General features: G+C 35.9%; 1 protein-coding gene across 1 annotated transcript; it reads right to left on the bottom strand.

Annotated features, from left to right (window-relative positions):
• Window positions 1–1,978: 1,978 nt before the first annotated feature.
• Window positions 1,979–18,826, bottom strand: LOC133529199 (uncharacterized). Its single transcript, XM_061866864.1, has 3 exons — window positions 18,807–18,826; window positions 3,638–3,773; window positions 1,979–3,171 (listed from the first exon to the last, which is right to left on the bottom strand). The coding sequence occupies exons 1-3, from the start codon at window positions 18,824–18,826 to the stop codon at window positions 2,794–2,796; spliced, it is 534 nt and encodes a 177-aa protein (XP_061722848.1). The 3' UTR covers window positions 1,979–2,793.
• Between the last annotated feature and the right edge of the window lie 1,318 nt (window positions 18,827–20,144).

Raw genomic sequence — 20,144 nt, 5'->3', positions numbered from 1 at the left:
TTTTTTTGTTGTTTTCTAATTTCCTGGCTTTACGCCTCCTCTAAAACCTTTGGTTACGGTTCTGGTCCGCTGCGCCATCTTTTGAACGTAGTTATTTTGAAGCAGGTCTCAGATCCATCCATTTTATTCGGCACTTAACGCGACTTTAAAATATACAATGTCAGTCTTCTTGTTTTAGTCATCTATGCTACTATTATCCTATCAGTAGCCGTAAAATATTTAGGTAGGTATCATTACCATTCCGTCACAACAAATATTATTAGTGATGCAGCGAATACGAATATTCGTATTCGCCGAATATTAAAATGGTTTTCATACTTTTTAACTTATGTTTAATTAAATGCACTATATACTCGTAAGTTTCACGGAGAATCAAAGCGTAGCGAATATTAAACTTTAAAAAAATAAAATAAAAACATTTTATCACCATAAAGAAATTAAATCCACTACAAATGTACACCAAATTAATGCTTGTAATTATTCATAGTTCCAATCTACTCACTAGCTTGGAAATTAATAGCACAGCGCATTTTGTTTTTCTGAGAGCATTTTACAAAGTTTCCCAACTTTACCCAACTTCTTATTGTCTTAAAAACATGACAATTCAATAGAACCTCGATTATCCGAACAAAAAAAAGTACTATTCGTTGTATCAGTAGGTGTCATACAATTTTTGAAATACCTAGTAAAGCATTTAAATTTCGAATAGTTCATAGTTTAGGTACGGTAACATCTGAAAATATGGATACGGACAAAGTGCCAAAAATATGTATAGACTAACTTAATATATGGGCAATAATCTTATATTTCTTCAGTATGTACTTTGAAAATCTCGCATCTCATACTGCTACTTAAAGCTGAAACGCAGTAACTCTGTTTTCTTTTTCAAAGAAATGACGAATTGCATGTATTCATCTCACTTATTAATATAATATGTCATTGTTAAAAGTGGTTTGATTTTTCCTCTGTCCGATAACTCCATCTCCGTCCAGACTAGACACGAAACCATCAATGTACATACAGTCAGATGCAGAGATAGGTGACCTCCCCTTCATAGACTGAGTGTATGCAGGGGGGTCACCTCTTATTCTGCATCTGACTGTAACTACCGAATTACAGAAGCACTCACGTTGTGATATAATTTAATGGAAAAACTTTCACATTTTACTTTTTCTCTTACACATTCATATTTGCAGTCTCGAATGATTTACTTGAACTTACGTCTAATAATTTGGGCTAATTAAACTTTAAGCGATATGTAGCGAAACCACTGAAACCAACCGAGACTTAACGAAAATGGCCGACCGTCGTAAAAAAGATCGTTATAAAAATTTCTTTAGCTAATTTTTAAACAAATACACAGCGAAGGCTGTAATTTTTATGCTCTTTTCTATCCTCATATAGATTTGCAAACTTTTTTTATAATACGCGCGTCGTATTCGAGAAACGTGTCAACCATGTTCTTAAAATTTTGGTTTTTCGCTTCGTCCCTTGTTTTTCCGCTACTTGACGCTAGATGTTGACTACCAAAAATAACCAGCGTTTTGTTAAGGAAACTGATGTATGTGAGCACTCTATGCATGCTTCTCTATGCTTTGCACGAGTCAATATTAATGGTCAATTTTAATTTTAAATGTTGCGGTATATTTGGAGACATTCACTGTCACTTTTATTTGAATGCAGACTACCCCTGGAATATGAAGGTCAATTGTCTACGGTAACCGATTACCATCAGGTGTTGTGTATTATTGTTTGAGACACTGACGTGTTTAAAACTGGATTTGAATCAGATTATCATTTTTATTTTCCGTAATAGTTTTTATTTCTTCTTTAATTTTCGAAAAGTTATAACTTAAATTTATATTAATAGATATTTCATAAAAAAAAAAAAAACATTTTTTTCCGTGAAACGCAGACATTAAAAATTCATTAAAACAGGTCACTCACGTATTTAAAGCCGAATATTGCGCATGTTTCGCTACATAAGGAGGATCTTCAACGGGAGCACGCGTTTTAATATATTATACATATTTTTGGCTGTTATTGAAGATATCCGAAAAATATAATTCAAAGAAATGATAGCATATTTATCGTTTTTTAGAATGCTCCTACGGCGCCACCTAACGTAACACAGTAGGTATTACTGAAACATGAAACGGAAAAGAAATAGCACTTCCTTGGCTTAGAGCCGTAGTTTTGTCTAATAAATTGAACAAGATGGCGTTGGTGATATCTGCAAAGTAGTAAAATTTTGAGAATGTCTTTAGTTAATAATTTTTATCAACTTGAAGGTATATTAAATTGGGTTCATATTACTCAAGATCAAAATTACCTTCTAATCATAATATCCCAAAAGACTTCGTCATGGGAGGTTGTCTAGGTAGATCATGCCGATTATCGACCAAAAGATGGCGTTTGTTCACAAACTGTGATTTTTTTTCACCGTTTCTCCCAAAACCCAAACGGTTAGATAAGATGTGTTGATATTGGCGCAAACAATAAAAAATACTACCTATCTCCAAATAGAAACATAATAATTTACAGGCAACAGTGTCTCATTTCATTATAACCTGTCAAAACTAAAAAAATATTGCAATTTCTTGCATTCAAGCACACTTACGTGGCTTCGTCCAATATCAGTTTCAAACGAGGTTCAAGAGAAAATAGAGCAAGTATAACTTCTATATTTTCATTGTAAGTACCTATAACAATTCCTAGATACCAACTACAACTCAGCATTACGTCAGTATTACGTTTTAAAATAAAAGCGTTACCTCGATTGTATGGCGTAGGCTAAGTTCTTGTGACACCTAAGCACGGTGAACTAATCAGCATAGCAGGCGGTTCAGTGACAACTCGATGGCATGCCCAAAATAAAAACCACGCTACGCTCATCACCCGAGCACAAGAACACACAGTTCGTCTACCAGCCAAGCAGCTGCAGTAATATACAGATATAGCGGCTGGTATTTCTGAGTATTGGGGTGGTGTCAACGAGCAGTACGTGTAGTATATTTCCCTACTCACATGTCTGGACTGAATTCGCCCTCGTAGCAAATAACTGTTGCTATTTAAAACGTGCACATTTTGACGACATACTTCGATTTTGTATGCACTGATAACTCTTATATGCTCGCCGTAATATGAACGATCTTGCAATAACATTAGGTCCTGGAAAGTCAGATTAAGAAAGGTGTTGAGCTCTGGGAGATTTCCATCTTTGCTTGTAAATTACCCCCTTATTATGTTCAAATAATGCAGGTCTACATACTTAATCAGATTGTTAGGAATATTGAGTTTGGCTCGTGCTATTTCCAAAATCTCTTCTGCGTAAAAATTGACAAAGATAACTTAGTGCTTGCTACAGCAACTTAAAAGTCCAGCATCAAATGGGTAGAAGCAGTTGTTGTAAACGAGAGGCCGGTTAACAGCGGACTGAATTTATTCCTTTGTCTTCCTATGCATCATTCTTTTGGCGGCCAGCACTACTGGAGATTTATTATATAACCTACTTACATACAGTACAGCAGTATTAAAGTATTTTTGGCGGAACAAACAACAAGTCACGCTTTTATCCACTGATTAGGTACTTCTACCACCCATCTGCATAAGGTTACATCTTGACTTATTTGTTGACATTGCGGCGTTTGTTTTTATCGTTAGTCTTAGATATGAGAGCGTTGTATCCCAGTTCATGAAGGAATGTAATAGCATCCCTGAAACATCTATCAAGAATAAAGATGTCACATTCTCTAAAATATAATAATACGTTTCTAAAAAAAAACTCTTTTTATTTTTGCCGACTACGCTTTTTCTGGTTTATAGGTTGGTAATAGATGGAACTCATGTCAGCAGCTGGAACAAGGGTAATTTCCTGCTTAAAAACAGTGAGCAAAATCGCATTTTCCATTTACCTTTATATTCGAATGTCATTTTAACGTGCGGGCCTAATACAAGTTCGAAATATTTGGATTCTATTGTCTTTCACATCATTAGCAAAAAGAAAGAGACAAAAATAAGTGCATACGTAAATCAACGAAATACCTAAGTCAGACCGCATCGTTCCAAAACACCCTACGAGTCCTCAATCGTAATAATTAATTAAAGTTTATAAAATCAAAGTTTTAAATTTAATAAAAACACCATATTATATTACTTTCTTACTTACTTACTTACATATTTTACGTATTTTATTATACAATCGAAACAATGAACTTAAAAAAATACGCAATTGTTACGCAAAGTAAATAATTCTACTTTTAACGATCTCTACTATAGTTAACAAATAGTTGTGTCCGCAATTCGGACCGTATCTTATAAAGTTTTCTTTTTACAAAAAAAAGTTGTCGATTGAACTGTCAATTGATGTTCGTTACTTCATTATTTCCGTATTATTTTATTGAAATGTCTTTCATTTTGTTTTATTGCGGTAATTAAACTTAATTGTTAGAATACCTTAAGAAAACATGAGTGAAATAGTGATGAAGACGGATCACATGATCTCAGGTTGTATTTTTACCTTTCAAATATGTTCACACTGCTGTCGTGAAAATTGTTGTGTACTACACGAGATCAAAGTCGCTACGGTCGTGAATCTATTATAGAATCTTTCGCTTGCAATGGACTCAAAATAAACACTCGAAGAAATATAAAACTTTGCTCTCCTGTTGTACAAATAACTATTGCAGTTAATAACAGGTGCGACTGATTCGTAAAAAAAATGGTGAGCCTAAAAGAGTGAGGGATGTTTTGGAATGAACAGAAATATTAAGTTATGTGGAAGATACCACATATTGCTGTTATTATATCGTTGAATTTAATTACAATGCAATAAAGGGTGTTTTTTTTATGTCATATTATCTTACATTAAAGTAAACGAAAAAACCTTTATAATTGGTTTCTGAAATATTTAGCGTATCAGATGGTCGTTATTTTATTTCTCAGCCTGACTGTACTCGAGTATCATTAAGTCAATATTTATGCCATTCTAAAGCAAAAGTCTTGTCGATTACATAAATTCAACTGAATATAAAACTGAAAAGGGACCTCCTTTTTGTCTGAAAACGTGACAAGTTCACAACTTTACAATATTGTAACTCGCGCTGGTCACATTTCCCAAGTCGACCTCGCAGAGACATATTCGAATCCGCTCATGTGTTAATAACTCCTTTTGTGAAGTTCGTCTTACCCTGCCTTCTCAACATTTCCTCTGCAGATTTAGCTTCTGATAAGTTAGCCCTGTTTGAAGACGCTGAGGTTGATGTGTTGTAGTTTTAATTGTCAATGATGCGAGTGATTTTCTTGTTATTCACTATGTAAACGTAGTAAGTATATAAGCATCGAACAGATACCCATATTTTTGAGACAGGGACTGAAAAACCGCAAAAGACCGGTAACCTAAAATAAAGGTATCAATTGAATAGGTATCCAAAGCTAAGGGTACCCGAATAAAATCGCAAAAGACCGATACCTAAGATAAGGGTATCAATTGAATAGGTATCCAAAGCTAACGGTACCCGAATAAAATCGCACAAGACCGATACCTAAACTAAGGGTATCAATTGAAAAGCTATAGAACTGTAACGGTACCCGAATAAAATCGCAAACGACCGATACCTACACAAAGGGTATCAATTGAATAGGTATCCAAAGCTAACGGTACCCGAATAAAATCGCACAAGACCGATACCTAAACTAAGGGTATCAATTGAAAAGCTATACAACTGTAACGGTACCCGAATAAATAAAATGTAATAGGTACATTTTTCAAACGGTACCGCTACAGTTGAAAGGGTACCGTACGGTACCGTTTCAAGTAGACTTCTACTTTGGAATCCAAGATGGCGGCTGTGCACTCGTCATAAAAGTCGTCATGGATATCGTTTTATAGGTTTTAGGGAGTGCAGATTTCGAAATTGATGACCATTTTGGAATCCAAGATGGCGGCCGTGCACTCTGTCATAAAAGTCGTCATGGATATCGTTTTATAGGTTTTAGGGAGTGCAGATTTCGAAAATGATGACCATTTTGGAATCCAAGATGGCGGCCGTGCATTCTGTCATAAAAGTCGTCATGGATATCGTTTTATAGGTTTTAGGGAGTGCAGATTTCGAAAATATTGACCATTTTGGAATCCAAGATGGCAGCCGTGCACTCTGTCATAAAAGTCGTCATGGATATCGTTTTATAGGTTTTAGGGAGTGCAGATTTCGAAAATGATGACCATTTTGGAATCCAAGATGGCGGCCGTGCACTCTTGTCATAAAAGTCGTCATGGATATCGTTTTATAGGTTTTAGGGAGTGCAGATTTCGAAAATGATGACCATTTTGGAATCCAAGATGGCGGCCGTGCATTCTGTCATAAAAGTCGTCATGGATATCGTTTTATAGGTTTTAGGGAGTGCAGATTTCGAACATATTGACCATTTTGGAATCCAAGATGGCGGCCGTGCACTCTGTCATAAAAGTCGTCATGGATATCGTTTTATAGGTTTTAGGGAGTGCAGATTTCGAAAATGATGACCATTGTGGAATCCAAGATGGCGGCCGTGCATTCTGTCATAAAAGTCGTCATGGATATCGTTTTATAGGTTTTAGGGAGTGCAGATTTCGAAAATATTGACCATTTTGGAATCCAAGATGGCGGCCGTGCACTCTGTCATAAAAGTCGTCATGGATATCGTTTTATAGGTTTTAGGGAGTGCAGATTTCGAAAATGATGACCATTTTGGAATCCAAGATGGCGGCCGTGCATTCTGTCTTAAAAGTCGTCATGGATATCGTTTTATAGGTTTTAGGGAGTGCAGATTTCGAAATTGATGACCATTTTGGAATCCAAGATGGCGGCCGTGCATTCTGTCATAAAAGTCGTCATGGATATCGTTTTATAGGTTTTAGGGAGTGCAGATTTCGAAAATATTGACCATTTTGGAATCCAAGATGGCGGCCGTGCACTCTGTCATAAAAGTCGTCATGGATATCGTTTTATAGGTTTTAGGGAGTACAGATTTCGAAAATGATGACCATTTTGGAATCCAAGATGTCGGCCGTGCACTCTGTCATAAAAGTCGTCATGGATATCGTTTTATAGGTTTTAGGGAGTGCAGATTTCGAAAATGATGACCATTTTGGAATCCAAGATGGCGGCCGTGCATTCTGTCATAAAAGTCGTCATGGATATCGTTTTATAGGTTTTAGGGAGTGCAGATTTCGAACATATTGACCATTTTGGAATCCAAGATGGCGGCCGTGCACTCTGTCATAAAAGTCGTCATGGATATCGTTTTATAGCTTTTAGGGAGTGCAGATTTCGAAAATGATGACCATTTTGGAATCCAAGATGGCGGCCGTGCATTCTGTCTTAAAAGTCGTCATGAATATCGTTTTATAGGTTTTAGGGAGTGCAGATTTCGAAATTGATGACCATTTTGGAATCCAAGATGGCGGCCGTGCACTCTGTCATAAAAGTCATCATAGATATCGTTCTATAGGTTTTAGGGAGTGCAGATTTCGAAAATGATGACCATTTTGGAATCCAAGATGGCGATCGTGCATTCTGTCATAAAAGTCGTCATGGATATCGTTTTATAGGTTTTAGGGAGTGCAGATTTCGAAATTGATGACCATTTTAGAATCCAAGATGGCGGCCGTGCACTCTGTCATAAAAGTCGTCATGGATATCGTTTTATAGGTTTTAGGGAGTGCAGATTTCGAAATTGATGACCATTTTGGAATCCAAGATGGCGGCCGTGCACTCTGTCATAAAAGTCATCATAGATATCGTTCTATAGGTTTTAGGGAGTGCAGATTTCGAAAATGATGACCATTTTGGAATCCAAGATGGCGATCGTGCATTCTGTCATAAAAGTCGTCATGGATATCGTTTTATAGGTTTTAGGGAGTGCAGATTTCGAAATTGATGACCATTTTGGAATCCAAGATGGCGGCCGTGCACTCTGTCATAAAAGTCATCATAGATATCGTTCTATAGGTTTTAGGGAGTGCAGATTTCGAAAATGATGACCATTTTGGAATCCAAGATGGCGATCGTGCATTCTGTCATAAAAGTCGTCATGGATATCGTTTTATAGGTTTTAGGGAGTGCAGATTTCGAAATTGATGACCATTTTGGAATCCAAGATGGCGGCCGTGCACTCTGCCATAAAAGTCGTCATGGATATCGTTTTATAGGTTTTACGGAGTGCAGATTTCGAAAATGATGACCATTTTGGAATCCAAGATGGCGGCCGTGCATTCTGTCATAAAAGTCGTCATGGATATCGTTTTATAGGTTTTAGGGAGTGCAGATTTCGAAAATGATGACCATTTTGGAATCCAAGATGGCGGCCGTGCACTCTGTCATAAAAGTCGTCATGGATATCGTTTTATAGGTTTTAGGGAGTGCAGATTTCGAAATTGATGACCATTTTGGAATCCAAGATGGCGGCCGTGCAATCTGTCATAAAAGTCGTCATGGATATCGTTTTATAGGTTTTAGGGAGTGCAGATTTCGAAAATGATGACCATTTTGGAATCCAAGATGGCGGCCGTGCACTCTGTCATAAAAGTCGTCATGGATATCGTTTTATAGGTTTTAGGGAGTGCAGATTTCGAAAATGATGACCATTTTGGAATCCAAGATGGCGGCCGTGCACTGTCATAAAAGTCGTCATGGATATCGTTTCATAGGTTTTAGGGAGTGCAGATTTCGAAAATGATGACCATTTTGGAATCCAAGATGGCGGCCGCACTGTGGGCTGAAAATCGGCCTTCATAGAAATAGAAACCGAAGTATTAATTTTGAATTTTTTTATTGGAATAGCTTTTGTTTGGTTTTATTATGTCCAAAAATTAATCTTAGCTAATTTGGTTGGAGAAATAATTAATTATATTTTTTTTTTTCAAAATCTTTGTATGGCGCGTATCAGAAAAATCGAGTTTTCTCCGAAAATAAAATTTAACCGTAATATCCTGACAGATGATTTTAAAACCAATTATTCTTGATTTTTCCATATAATTAGATTTTTCCTACGGGGTGCACTTTTTTTTAAATCGATGTAATTTTTTAATTTTTTTTTTGTATTTTTTTATTGTAATACGGTTAAACTTGTTACTTTGACTACAAAAAAATAATTTGAGTTTGATCGAACCAATAATCTACGCGTAGTGAATTTTTGTTTTAACCAAATGTATGGAGCGTACGAGTAAAACGGTTCTTTTTTTTCAAAAATTAATTGTATACCGTAATATCCTTGCAGATGTACCAACCTTGTATCAATTATTAAGGATATTTTGACATAACGCGAACTTTTCTACCGTATGCACTTATCTAATAAAAAATAAAAAAAACTTATTTTTTCATGCTGAAATAACTTTTGCTCATTGTTTTAATTAAGTAGATAAATAATAAACACACAAGTTACAAGTAGAAAATTGAAAATAAAACCATTACATCCATCATTCACTACGCGTAAGTTATTGGTTCGATCAAACTCAAATTCATTTTTTGTAGTCAAAATAACGAATATAACCGTATTAAAAAAAATCGATTTAAAACAAAGTGCACCCCGTAGGAAAATTCTAATTATGTGGAAAAATCAAGAATAATTGGTTTTAAAATCATCTGTCAGGATATTACGGTAAAATTTTATTTTCGGAGAAAACTCGATTTTTCTGATACGCGCCATACAAAGATTTTGAAAAAAAAATATAACTAATTATTTTTCCAACCAAATTAGCTAAGATTTGAGCTATATGTTTGAGCCTTTTGGGGTGGAAACCCTTGGCCCGTGGGGACCTGGCGCTCACAACATTTTTAAAGAGCTTTCGAAGCGCCTCGTGTAGGCAACGGGTGACAAGAGGGCTGGCTCTTACCTCGCACAACGCATTGGCATTGCTGTCCAGCGCGGCAATGCCGCCAGCCTTCTAGGCACCTTGCCACAAGGCACCGAGCTGGAGCCAATTTTTAGGGTTCCGTAGCCAAATGGCAAAAAACGGAACCCTTATAGATTCGTCATGTCCGTCTTTCTGTCCGATTCTGTCACAGCCACTTTTTTCCGAAACTATAAGAGCTATATTGTTCAAACTTAGTAAGTGGATGTATTCTATGATCCGCATTAAGATGTTCACACAAAAATAGAAAAAAAACAATAAATTTTGGGGGTTCCCCATACTTAGAACTGAAACTCAAAAAATCTTTTTTCATCAAACCGGTCTTCAAAAATGATATTTAGGTTCCTAATATAATTTTTTTCTAAACTGAATAGTTTGCGCGAGAGACACTTCCAAAGTGGTAAAATGTGTGTCCAAAGTGGTAAAATGTTGAACAAGATCTAGTAAGTAGATTTTTTTTAATACGTCTTAAATGGTACGGAACCCTTCATGCGCGAGTCCGACTCGCACTTGGCCGCTTTTTACTTATAACTTTAGTTGTAGTTTTAGTTTTGAATCTTTTTCCTTTTTATCTTTATGTAGTTTTGTTTAAGATATATTTTAATGTAGTTTTTATTTTTTATTTTTTAATAATATATTCTTAGACGCTACTTACGATAGATTAATTTTGGGACATAATAAAACCCAACAAAAGCTATTCCAATAAAAAAAGTTCAAATTTAAGACTTCGGTTTCTATTTCTATGAAGGCCGATTTTCAGCCCACCGTGCGCCGTTTTGTCACCTAACTAGAGACGGACGGACGGTCATTTTTTGGTAGGTACATGGAGATTGTATTCCTTACGTCCGACTTCCATATTTAAATTGTATCAATTTTATAGTGACATCTGGTGGCGTAGTTTGCATAATCGGAAGTCGACTTTAAGCAAAAGTTAGAGATGTCTCGCTTCAATTAATATAAATCGCCTCCATCTTAACTAATGTTAACTAAATTTCTAAGTGTCGCCCCATGAGTAAGACTGACACCGACAAGGCCAGAGTTGAAACGCGAGTGCAAGACATTCACCATGGAATTCGTGGATTTAGATAAAGTGAAAAGTAAAAGTAAGTTATGTTATATTCATAAAATAGGTCCTCTGGGATCCTCAGATATTGATTTTCATCTCAATCTGAGCTTAAATGCCGAAATCAAAACTGGCGTGCGTTTTCTAAAAATTTGACCTCAGAATCATAATAAAGGTCCTCTGGGATCCTCAGATATCGTTTTTCATCTTAATCGGACCTAAAATGCCGAAATTTAAAATGGCGTGCGTTTTCTAAAAATTTGACCTCAGATTCACAATAAAGGTCCTCTGGGATCCTCAGATATCGATTTTCATCTTAATCTGAGCTTAAATGCCGAAACTTAAAATGGCGTGCGTTTTCTAAAAATTTGAACTCGGAATCATAATAAAGGTCCTCTGGGATCCTCAGATATCGATTTTCATCTCAATCTGAGCTTAAATGCCGAAATTTAAAATGGCGTGCGTTTTCTAAAAATTTGACCTCAGAATCATAATAAAGGTCCTCTGGGATCCTCAGATATCGATTTTCATCTCAATCTGAGCTTAAATACCGAAAACAAAAATGGCGTGCGTTTTCTAAAAATTTGACCTCAGAATCATAATAAAGGTCCTCTGGGATCCTCAGATATCGATTTTCATCTCAATCTGAGCTTAAATGCCGAAATCAAAAATGGCGTGCGTTTTCTAAAAATTTGACCTCGGAATCATAATAAAGGTCCTCTGGGATCCTCAGATATCGATTTTTATCTCAATCTGAGCTTAAATGCCGAAATTCAAAATGGCGTGCGTTTTCTAAAAATTTGACCTCAGAATCATAATAAAGGTCCTCTGGGATCCTCAGATATCGATTTTCATCTCAATCTGAGCTTAAATGCCGAAAACAAAAATGGCGTGCGTTTTCTAAAAATTTGACTTCAGAATCATAATAAAGGTCCTCAGGGATCCTCAGATATCGATTTTCATCTCAATCTGAGCTTAAATGCCGAAATTTAAAATGGCGTGCGTTTTCTAAAAATTTGACCTCGGAATCATAATAAAGGTCCTCTGGGATCCTCAGATATCGATTTTCATCTCAATCTGAGCTTAAATGCCGAAAACAAAAATGGCGTGCGTTTTCTAAAAATTTGACCTCAGAATCATAATAAAGGTCCTCTGGGATCCTCAGATATCGATTTTCATCTCAATCTGAGCTTAAATGCCGAAAACAAAAATGGCGTGCGTTTTCTAAAAATTTGACTTCAGAATCATAATAAAGGTCCTCAGGGATCCTCAGATATCGATTTTCATCTCAATCTGAGCTTAAATGCCGAAATCAAAAATGGCGTGCGTTTTCTAATAATTTGACCTCGGAATCATAATAACGGTCCTCTGGGATCCTCAGATATCGATTTTCATCTCAATCTGAGCTTAAATGCCGAAATTTAAAATGGCGTGCGTTTTCTAATAATTTGACCTCGGAATCATAATAACGGTCCTCTGGGATCCTCAGATATCGATTTTCATCTCAATCTGAGCTTAAATGCCGAAATTTAAAATGGCGTGCGTTTTCTAAAAATTTGACCTCGGAATCATTATAAAGGTCCTCTGGGATCCTCAGATATCGATTTTCATCTCAATCTGAGCTTAAATGCCGAAATCAAAAATGGCGTGCGTTTTCTAAAAATTTGACCTCGGAATCATAATAAAGGTCCTCTGGGATCCTCAGATATCGATTTTCATCTCAATCTGAGCTTAAATGCCGAAATCAAAAATGGCGTGCGTTTTCTAAAAATTTGACCTCAGAATCATAATAAAGGTCCTCTGGGATCCTCAGATATCGATTTTCATCTCAATCTGAGCTTAAATGCCGAAATTTAAAATGGCGTGCGTTTTCTAAAAATTTGACCTCGGAATCATTATAAAGGTCCTCTGGGATCCTCAGATATCGATTTTCATCTCAATCTGAGCTTAAATGCCGAAATCAAAAATGGCGTGCGTTTTCTAAAAATTTGACCTCAGAATCATAATAAAGGTCCTCTGGGATCCTCAGATATCGATTTTCATCTCAATCTGAGCTTAAATGCCGAAATTTAAAATGGCGTGCGTTTTCTAAAAATTTGACCTCAGAATCATAATAAAGGTCCTCTGGGATCCTCAGATATCGATTTTCATCTCAATCTGAGCTTAAATGCCTAAATCAAAAATGGCGTGCGTTTTCTAAAAATTTGACCTCGGAATCATAATAAAGGTCCTCTGGGATCCTCAGATATCGATTTTCATCTCAATCTGAGCTTAAATGCCGAAATTTAAAATGGCGTGCGTTTTCTAAAAATTTGACCTCGGAATCGGAATCATTATAAAGGTCCTCTGGGATCCTCAGATATCGATTTTCATCTCAATCTGAGCTTAAATGCCGAAATTTAAAATGGCGTGCGTTTTCTAAAAATTTGACCTCAGAATCATAATAAAGGTCCTCTGGGATCCTCAGATATCGATTTTCATCTCAATCTGAGCTTAAATGCCGAAAACAAAAATGGCGTGCGTTTTCTAAAAATTTGAGCTCAGAATCATAATAAAGGTCCTCTGGGATCCTCAGATATCGATTTTCATCTCAATCTGAGCTTAAATGCCGAAATTTAAAATGGCGTGCGTTTTCTAAAAATTTGACCTCAGAATCATAATAAAGGTCCTCTGGGATCCTCAGATATCGATTTTCATCTCAATCTGAGCTTAAATGCCTAAATCAAAAATGGCGTGCGTTTTCTAAAAATTTGACCTCGGAATCATAATAAAGGTCCTCTGGGATCCTCAGATATCGATTTTCATCTCAATCTGAGCTTAAATGCCGAAATTTAAAATGGCGTGCGTTTTCTAAAAATTTGACCTCGGAATCGGAATCATTATAAAGGTCCTCTGGGATCCTCAGATATCGATTTTCATCTCAATCTGAGCTTAAATGCCGAAATTTAAAATGGCGTGCGTTTTCTAAAAATTTGACCTCAGAATCATAATAAAGGTCCTCTGGGATCCTCAGATATCGATTTTCATCTCAATCTGAGCTTAAATGCCGAAAACAAAAATGGCGTGCGTTTTCTAAAAATTTGAGCTCAGAATCATAATAAAGGTCCTCTGGGATCCTCAGATATCGATTTTCATCTCAATCTGAGCTTAAATGCCGAAATCAAAAATAGCGTGCGTTTTCTAAAAATTTGACCTCGGAATCATAATAAAGGTCCTCTGGGATCCTCAGATATCGATTTTCATCTCAATCTGAGCTTAAATGCCAAAATCAAAAATGGCGTGCGTTTTCTAAAAATTTGACCTCAGAATCATAATAAAGGTCCTCTGGGATCCTCAGATATCGATTTTCATCTCAATCTGAGCTTAAATGCCGAAATTTAAAATGGCGTGCGTTTTCTAAAAATTTGACCTCGGAATCATAATAAAGGTCCTCTGGGATCCTCAGATATCGATTTTCATCTCAATCTGAGCTTAAATGCCGAAAACAAAAATGGCGTGCGTTTTCTAAAAATTTGACCTCAGAATCATAATAAAGGTCCTCTGGGATCCTCAGATATCGATTTTCATCTCAATCTGAGCTTAAATGCCGAAAACAAAAATGGCGTGCGTTTTCTAAAAATTTGACTTCAGAATCATAATAAAGGTCCTCAGGGATCCTCAGATATCGATTTTCATCTCAATCTGAGCTTAAATGCCGAAATTTAAAATGGCGTGCGTTTTCTAAAAATTTGACCTCAGAATCATAATAAAGGTCCTCTGGGATCCTCAGATATCGATTTTCATCTCAATCTGAGCTTAAATGCCGAAAACAAAAATGGCGTGCGTTTTCTAAAAATTTTACCCCAGAATCATAATAAAGGTCCTCTGGGATCCTCAGATATCGATTTTCATCTCAATCTGAGCTTATTTATTTATTTATTTAAAATTTGATTCAGGCAACAAGGCCCATATTACAAATACCTTACAGACTAACATACCGGATCCCTTTGTTTGACATAATTATTGAAAGTCATAATGTAATGATAGTCATATTATCATTAGTCATAACTCTGAAACCGTTAACTTTTCAGGAATTTCCTTAGATTATCCTATAAATAGGTTAGGTTAGGTTAGGTTTGTTTTATGGCAATCCTGAAAAGTTACGCATTTCTGAGAAAAACCAAATTATGACTAACGAAAATGTGGACAAACAATACATTATGACTTAAAACTTTATGGGAAACTTTATGGGCTTAAATGCCGAAATTTAAAATGGCGTGCGTTTTCTAAAAATTTGACCTCGGAATCATTATAAAGGTCCTCTGGGATCCTCAGATATCGATTTTCATCTCAATCTGAGCTTAAATGCCGAAATTTAAAATGGCGTGCGTTTTCTAAAAAATTGACCTCGGAATCATAATAAAGGTCCTCTGGGATCCTCAGATATCGATTTACATTTGAATCTGAGCTTAAATGCCCAAATCCAAGATGGCGGACGATCATTCAAATTGAGTGACCGGTTTGTATTGGGGTATCCGATCGCGTGGCAAGATACTTTTACTTAAGGGTAACGTTTGGACGGAAGCTTGTTTGGATACCCAAAGTATTGATATCGCTTCCGGAATGCTATTTTAACGGTCGGGTACCCTTTCAAAATTGTTTTAAAGTCTAAGGGTACCGTTTGAACGGAAGCTTGTTTGGATACCTAAAGTATTGATACCGCTTCCGTAATGCTATTTCAGCGGTCGGGTACCGTTTCAAAATGGTTTTAAAGGTACTTTTATTTAACGGTACCGTTTGGTCGGAAGCTTATTTGGATACCCAAAGCGTTGATATCGGTACCGAAATGCTAGTTTAACGGTCGGGTACCCTTTAAAAAGACCGGTCAAAACCGTTTTTAAGGGTACCTTTTCAGTCCCTGTTTTGAGAGCGGTCGATCGCCTTACTGGTAAATTCAGTCCGATTCCCTGGAGTTGGAGTTGCAGGCTCTGCTACTGTCCTGCCCGTTTTTCCACACTATTCTCCTTGAATTTTCCTATTGCCCTACATAATAGAAGGACATCTGTTTTCCTCTAGCTAATAATGTCTGTCGAATGCATATATTGCATTGCCGCATACATAATGCATTTGGATATAAGTAATTTCGCAGTTACAGTACAATCTTATCAATAAGTCAATGATGTAGTAAATATACCAAAAACTATATTGATGACATATTTACCGCCTTCATTAACTTATTGATAAGATTGTACTGTAACTGCGAAATTATATCCAAATTAGTAATTTTATATACCTAAGTGTGAAACAAGTAGTAGTTTATTGTTTTGTTTCTTTGTAGTAATGCAAGTTAAAAAGGTAGTAAATATACTTAAAACTATATTGATTACATATTTACCGCCTTCATTAAATTATTGATAAGATTGTACTGTAACTGCGAAATTATATCCAAATATGATTACGGAATGCATTACGTACGCGGCAATGCAATATATACATTCGACAGACATTAACTAGAGGAGAACAGATATTAACTAACTGATGTGACTTATTATTAATACCGTTTCGAGCTATGAATAATTTACTCCACACACTACCTAATTAGCTGCCGTGATACCGAAAACGTCCTTGAAACTTCAGCCAAATTTTGGCGAAACAAACTTGCCTATATTGGAGCGATGAAAATCATCACCTTACATCTAAGATAAGTCAGTTCTAGAGTCAACATAGAGTCAGTGTACCAGTGAATGAGCCCTTAAGGAAATTTTAGACTTAATAAAATACTTTATGTAATAACCCTCGTAAGATAGCTATCTTACGAGGGTTCTAAGAGTTTTAATAGTTTGAATAAATACACCAGTTTGATTATATTAAAACTGACTGACTCATCAACGCAGAGCCGAAACTACAAATGCTAGAAAGTTGAAATTTACACACTAGGTTGCATTTATAAACTGTACAAGAGTTAAGAAGGGATTTTGAGAAATTCAACCCCTAAGGGGGTTAAAAAGAGGGTGCAAGTTTGTATGGGGTTCAAGTTTTATTTTTAGCTAGGAATTCGAAACTTCGTAAAAAGATATATTATTAAAATACAAGAAAACTAATTTAAGCGTTTTTGTAAATTCATCTCGTAAGGTGGTGAAAAAGGGGTTGAAAGTATGTATGGAGATCAAAAAAATTTTTAAGTGCGGGACTTGAAACTCTGTACATAGGCATATTATTAAAACACAAGAAAATTCATTTTAGCTTTTTATAAATTCATCCCCTAAAGGGGTTAAAAAGGGGTTAAAAGTTTGAATCCATTACCAATACTTTGAAACTTCTTATAAAGGCATAATAGCCGATTACAAATAAAAGTTATTTCAACGTTTTTGAAAATTCAACCCCTGAGGGGGGTTAAAAAGAGGATGAAGGTTTGTATGGGGTTCAAGTTTTTTTTGAGCTAGGAACTTGAAACTTTGTAAAAACGTATTTTATTAAAATAGAAGAAAACTGATTTCAGCGTTTTTGAATATTCATCCCCTAAGGTGGTAAAAAAGGGGTTGAAAGATTGTATAGAGATCAAATATTTTTTTGTTGCGGGATTTAAATCTTTGTACGTAGGCATATTATTCAAACACAATAAAAGTAATTTCAGCGTTTTTAAAAATTCGTCCCCTAAAGGGGTAAAGAGAGGTTGACAGTTTGTATGGGGTTTAACCTAGGAACTTGAATCTTCGTAAACAGTTATTTGATTAGCCATTTAAAAAAATGCGTTATATTTGTCGAGATATTAAGCGATGTGACAGACAAATGGACGGACAGAGTCGCACCATAAGGGTTCATTTTTACCGTTATGGTACGGAACCCTAAAAATATCAACAGACGTTCCTATTCATTGCTGATGATTGCAGAAGCTGCATGATACTTTATTTCAAATGAATACTACTTAAGTGAACATACCCTCTTATTTATTCATAAAACATTACAAACCCTATGTTAAAGTTTTTCCCCTTTCTTACAAATACATAAGTCAAAATGATAGATAAAGACAAAAGATTAGTAGCTAATTCAGGGAGTAAGAGCAATGCAAAAGGTTGAACTATTTTGGTTTATTGTTAGTAAGTAAATCAGGCACGTACTGTGGATCGTAGTTTAGCGTGCCTAGTTACGTACTGTAAAACGAGACTGAAATAAAGAAGACTTTTTCACAAGTCAAGTAGCGACTGATATTCATTTTCTCGTCTCGCCGTTCGATGCCGTTAATTTTTCGTGTCATAGATTCAAGAATCACCATCCTCGGGCGATCAAGCAAATTACAAATAATTGCCGCACGGTACATTGGTCGTTCATCTTATCCTGGATATTTACTGTCGTTGTTAGGTTAAGTAACTAGACTATGGTTGCTTCGGCTTTAATATCTATAAATAAAAATAAATAAAATAAAAATAAAAAGCCCGTATTGATTCTCTGTGAGATGACAGTATATGTTAAATAGATATAAAGTTTCTTTATGTTTTAAGTTTTCTCGTAAAGACCCCTCTTTGGGTGAAGGCCTCCTCCAGTTTTCGCCAAGTATTTCTATCCTTGGCCTTCTGTGGCCAATATTTGCCAGCTGTATCCACTATTTCATCGGTCCACCTTTCTTTGGGCTTCCCATGTTTCCTGGTCCCGGTGGGGCCAAGTCATAGCGTAGTTATTTATGCACTCCATTGCTATTTTAGCTTTTGTGCGTATGGTAGAGCGTCTATAATGCCAGTTTTCTCTTGTTTCCCTGTATATGGATTAGTTTTAAGTTTATTACCTATATCTCTACTAAATTATAATATCAGAGATTTCTTAACTCAAAAATGCATGCGCCTTGTTTTTTGATAGAATAATCTAAAGTATACGTACCGGCCGTGCAGGCAAGGCATGTTTTGCAGAAATTCTTTGTAAATTCGGCATGTGAGCTGCATAGAGTTGTTGCGTTGTATGGTGATTATGTTTATTTATGCTAATGCGCTTGGAACACAAATCGCCACGTGCCCGGCTTCTCAATATGGCTTCACAGAAACCTAAGCATGTACACATTTAAGTACCTATTTGCAATAGGTGCCTGCGTTTTCATCGTGTGTCTAAGCTAAATAGGTTAAACTGAATATAAATCAACTTCAAGGTGTTGTATCTATCAATAGCTAAAGGTTTTTAATTACAAATAAAACCATAAATATCCATGTTATTAAATCCATACGTCATAATAATTTAGATATTTTAATAACTTTTTAAATTAAGTATCGTATTTATAGATTTTGAGTTGCGAAACGCATAGACGCATACATATAACGTAATTAGACGGAACGCGGCGCGGGTTGGTTATTTTAGCTACGGAACTATAAAATGGGAATATTATCAGTCAGAGTTAAAGTCATATTTAGTCGTATCCTCAAAACATCCATCATAAATAAAGATCACTTATTTCAATTATTCCGTTCTTAGGCCAAGCAAGAAGGTTACTTATCAAAAGTTTTGATATGTTCACCTCCGGACTAGTCCAAACAAAGTTACGAAGTTAAAAATTGTGTTCCAAGCATTGCCCTCTATAACTTTTTTAGGTGCATTCATTGCCTGACCTATCTACTCTTCCGTTTATTCATTAATACCAAATTCAGAATTGCACAACACAATATAAACGGTGTTGAATTATTACTTCAATTACTGGAACGTATATTGCTAGAGGCCGTGTATCATAATGTGGTCCGGTGTACCTTAATATAGGGGCGTAGATCTTACCAAGTGCTTCAATGTGTACCTGCTTGCAAACGTTCAATCGTAGTTGCTAGAATCAGGCAAAAATATATTTAAATTGTTTTGATACCTCATGTTTGTCAAAATGGACAGGTACTTACGTTGAAATTTCAAAGATTCACACAAAATTTGGGTCATGGAAAAGTAAAACATGGACGCTAACCGTTTTAATATCTCTAATTACAGAATATAATAATATATATTTTACAGTACATATGGGGCTACTTTATAGCACTAGTGCGAGAAGTAGCATATTATGTTACTGTGTCGAACATTTAAAGGGCCATATGTACTGTAAAACGTTGTACGATACATGTGCGAATAGGTAATTCGCAACTCGTGTCGATTTAAAACACTCCCTTCGGTCGTGTTTTAATTTATCGCCACTCGTTTCGAATTTCCTATTTTTCGCACTTGTATCGTAATGTACTATTATAAGGTATGGGT

Source organism: Cydia pomonella, chromosome 1, assembly GCF_033807575.1.
Source record: "Cydia pomonella isolate Wapato2018A chromosome 1, ilCydPomo1, whole genome shotgun sequence".
NCBI classification, from domain to species: Eukaryota; Metazoa; Arthropoda; class Insecta; order Lepidoptera; family Tortricidae; genus Cydia; species Cydia pomonella.
This window is presented reverse-complemented; position numbering and strand designations above follow the sequence as displayed.

What these genes read in the sequence shown, in the direction of transcription:
- LOC133529199 (XM_061866864.1), bottom strand. Translation starts at nt 18,826, where the DNA reads ATGCCTTGCCTGCACGGCCG. An exon ending in ATGCCTTGCCTGCACGGCCG is followed by an intron (nt 3,774 to 18,806) that starts GTACGTATACTT and finishes GTTTTTTTTTAG; the next exon opens with AAACGTATTATTATATTTTA. An exon ending in ATAAAAACAAACGCCGCAAT is followed by an intron (nt 3,172 to 3,637) that starts GTCAACAAATAA and finishes CTGACTTTCCAG; the next exon opens with GACCTAATGTTATTGCAAGA.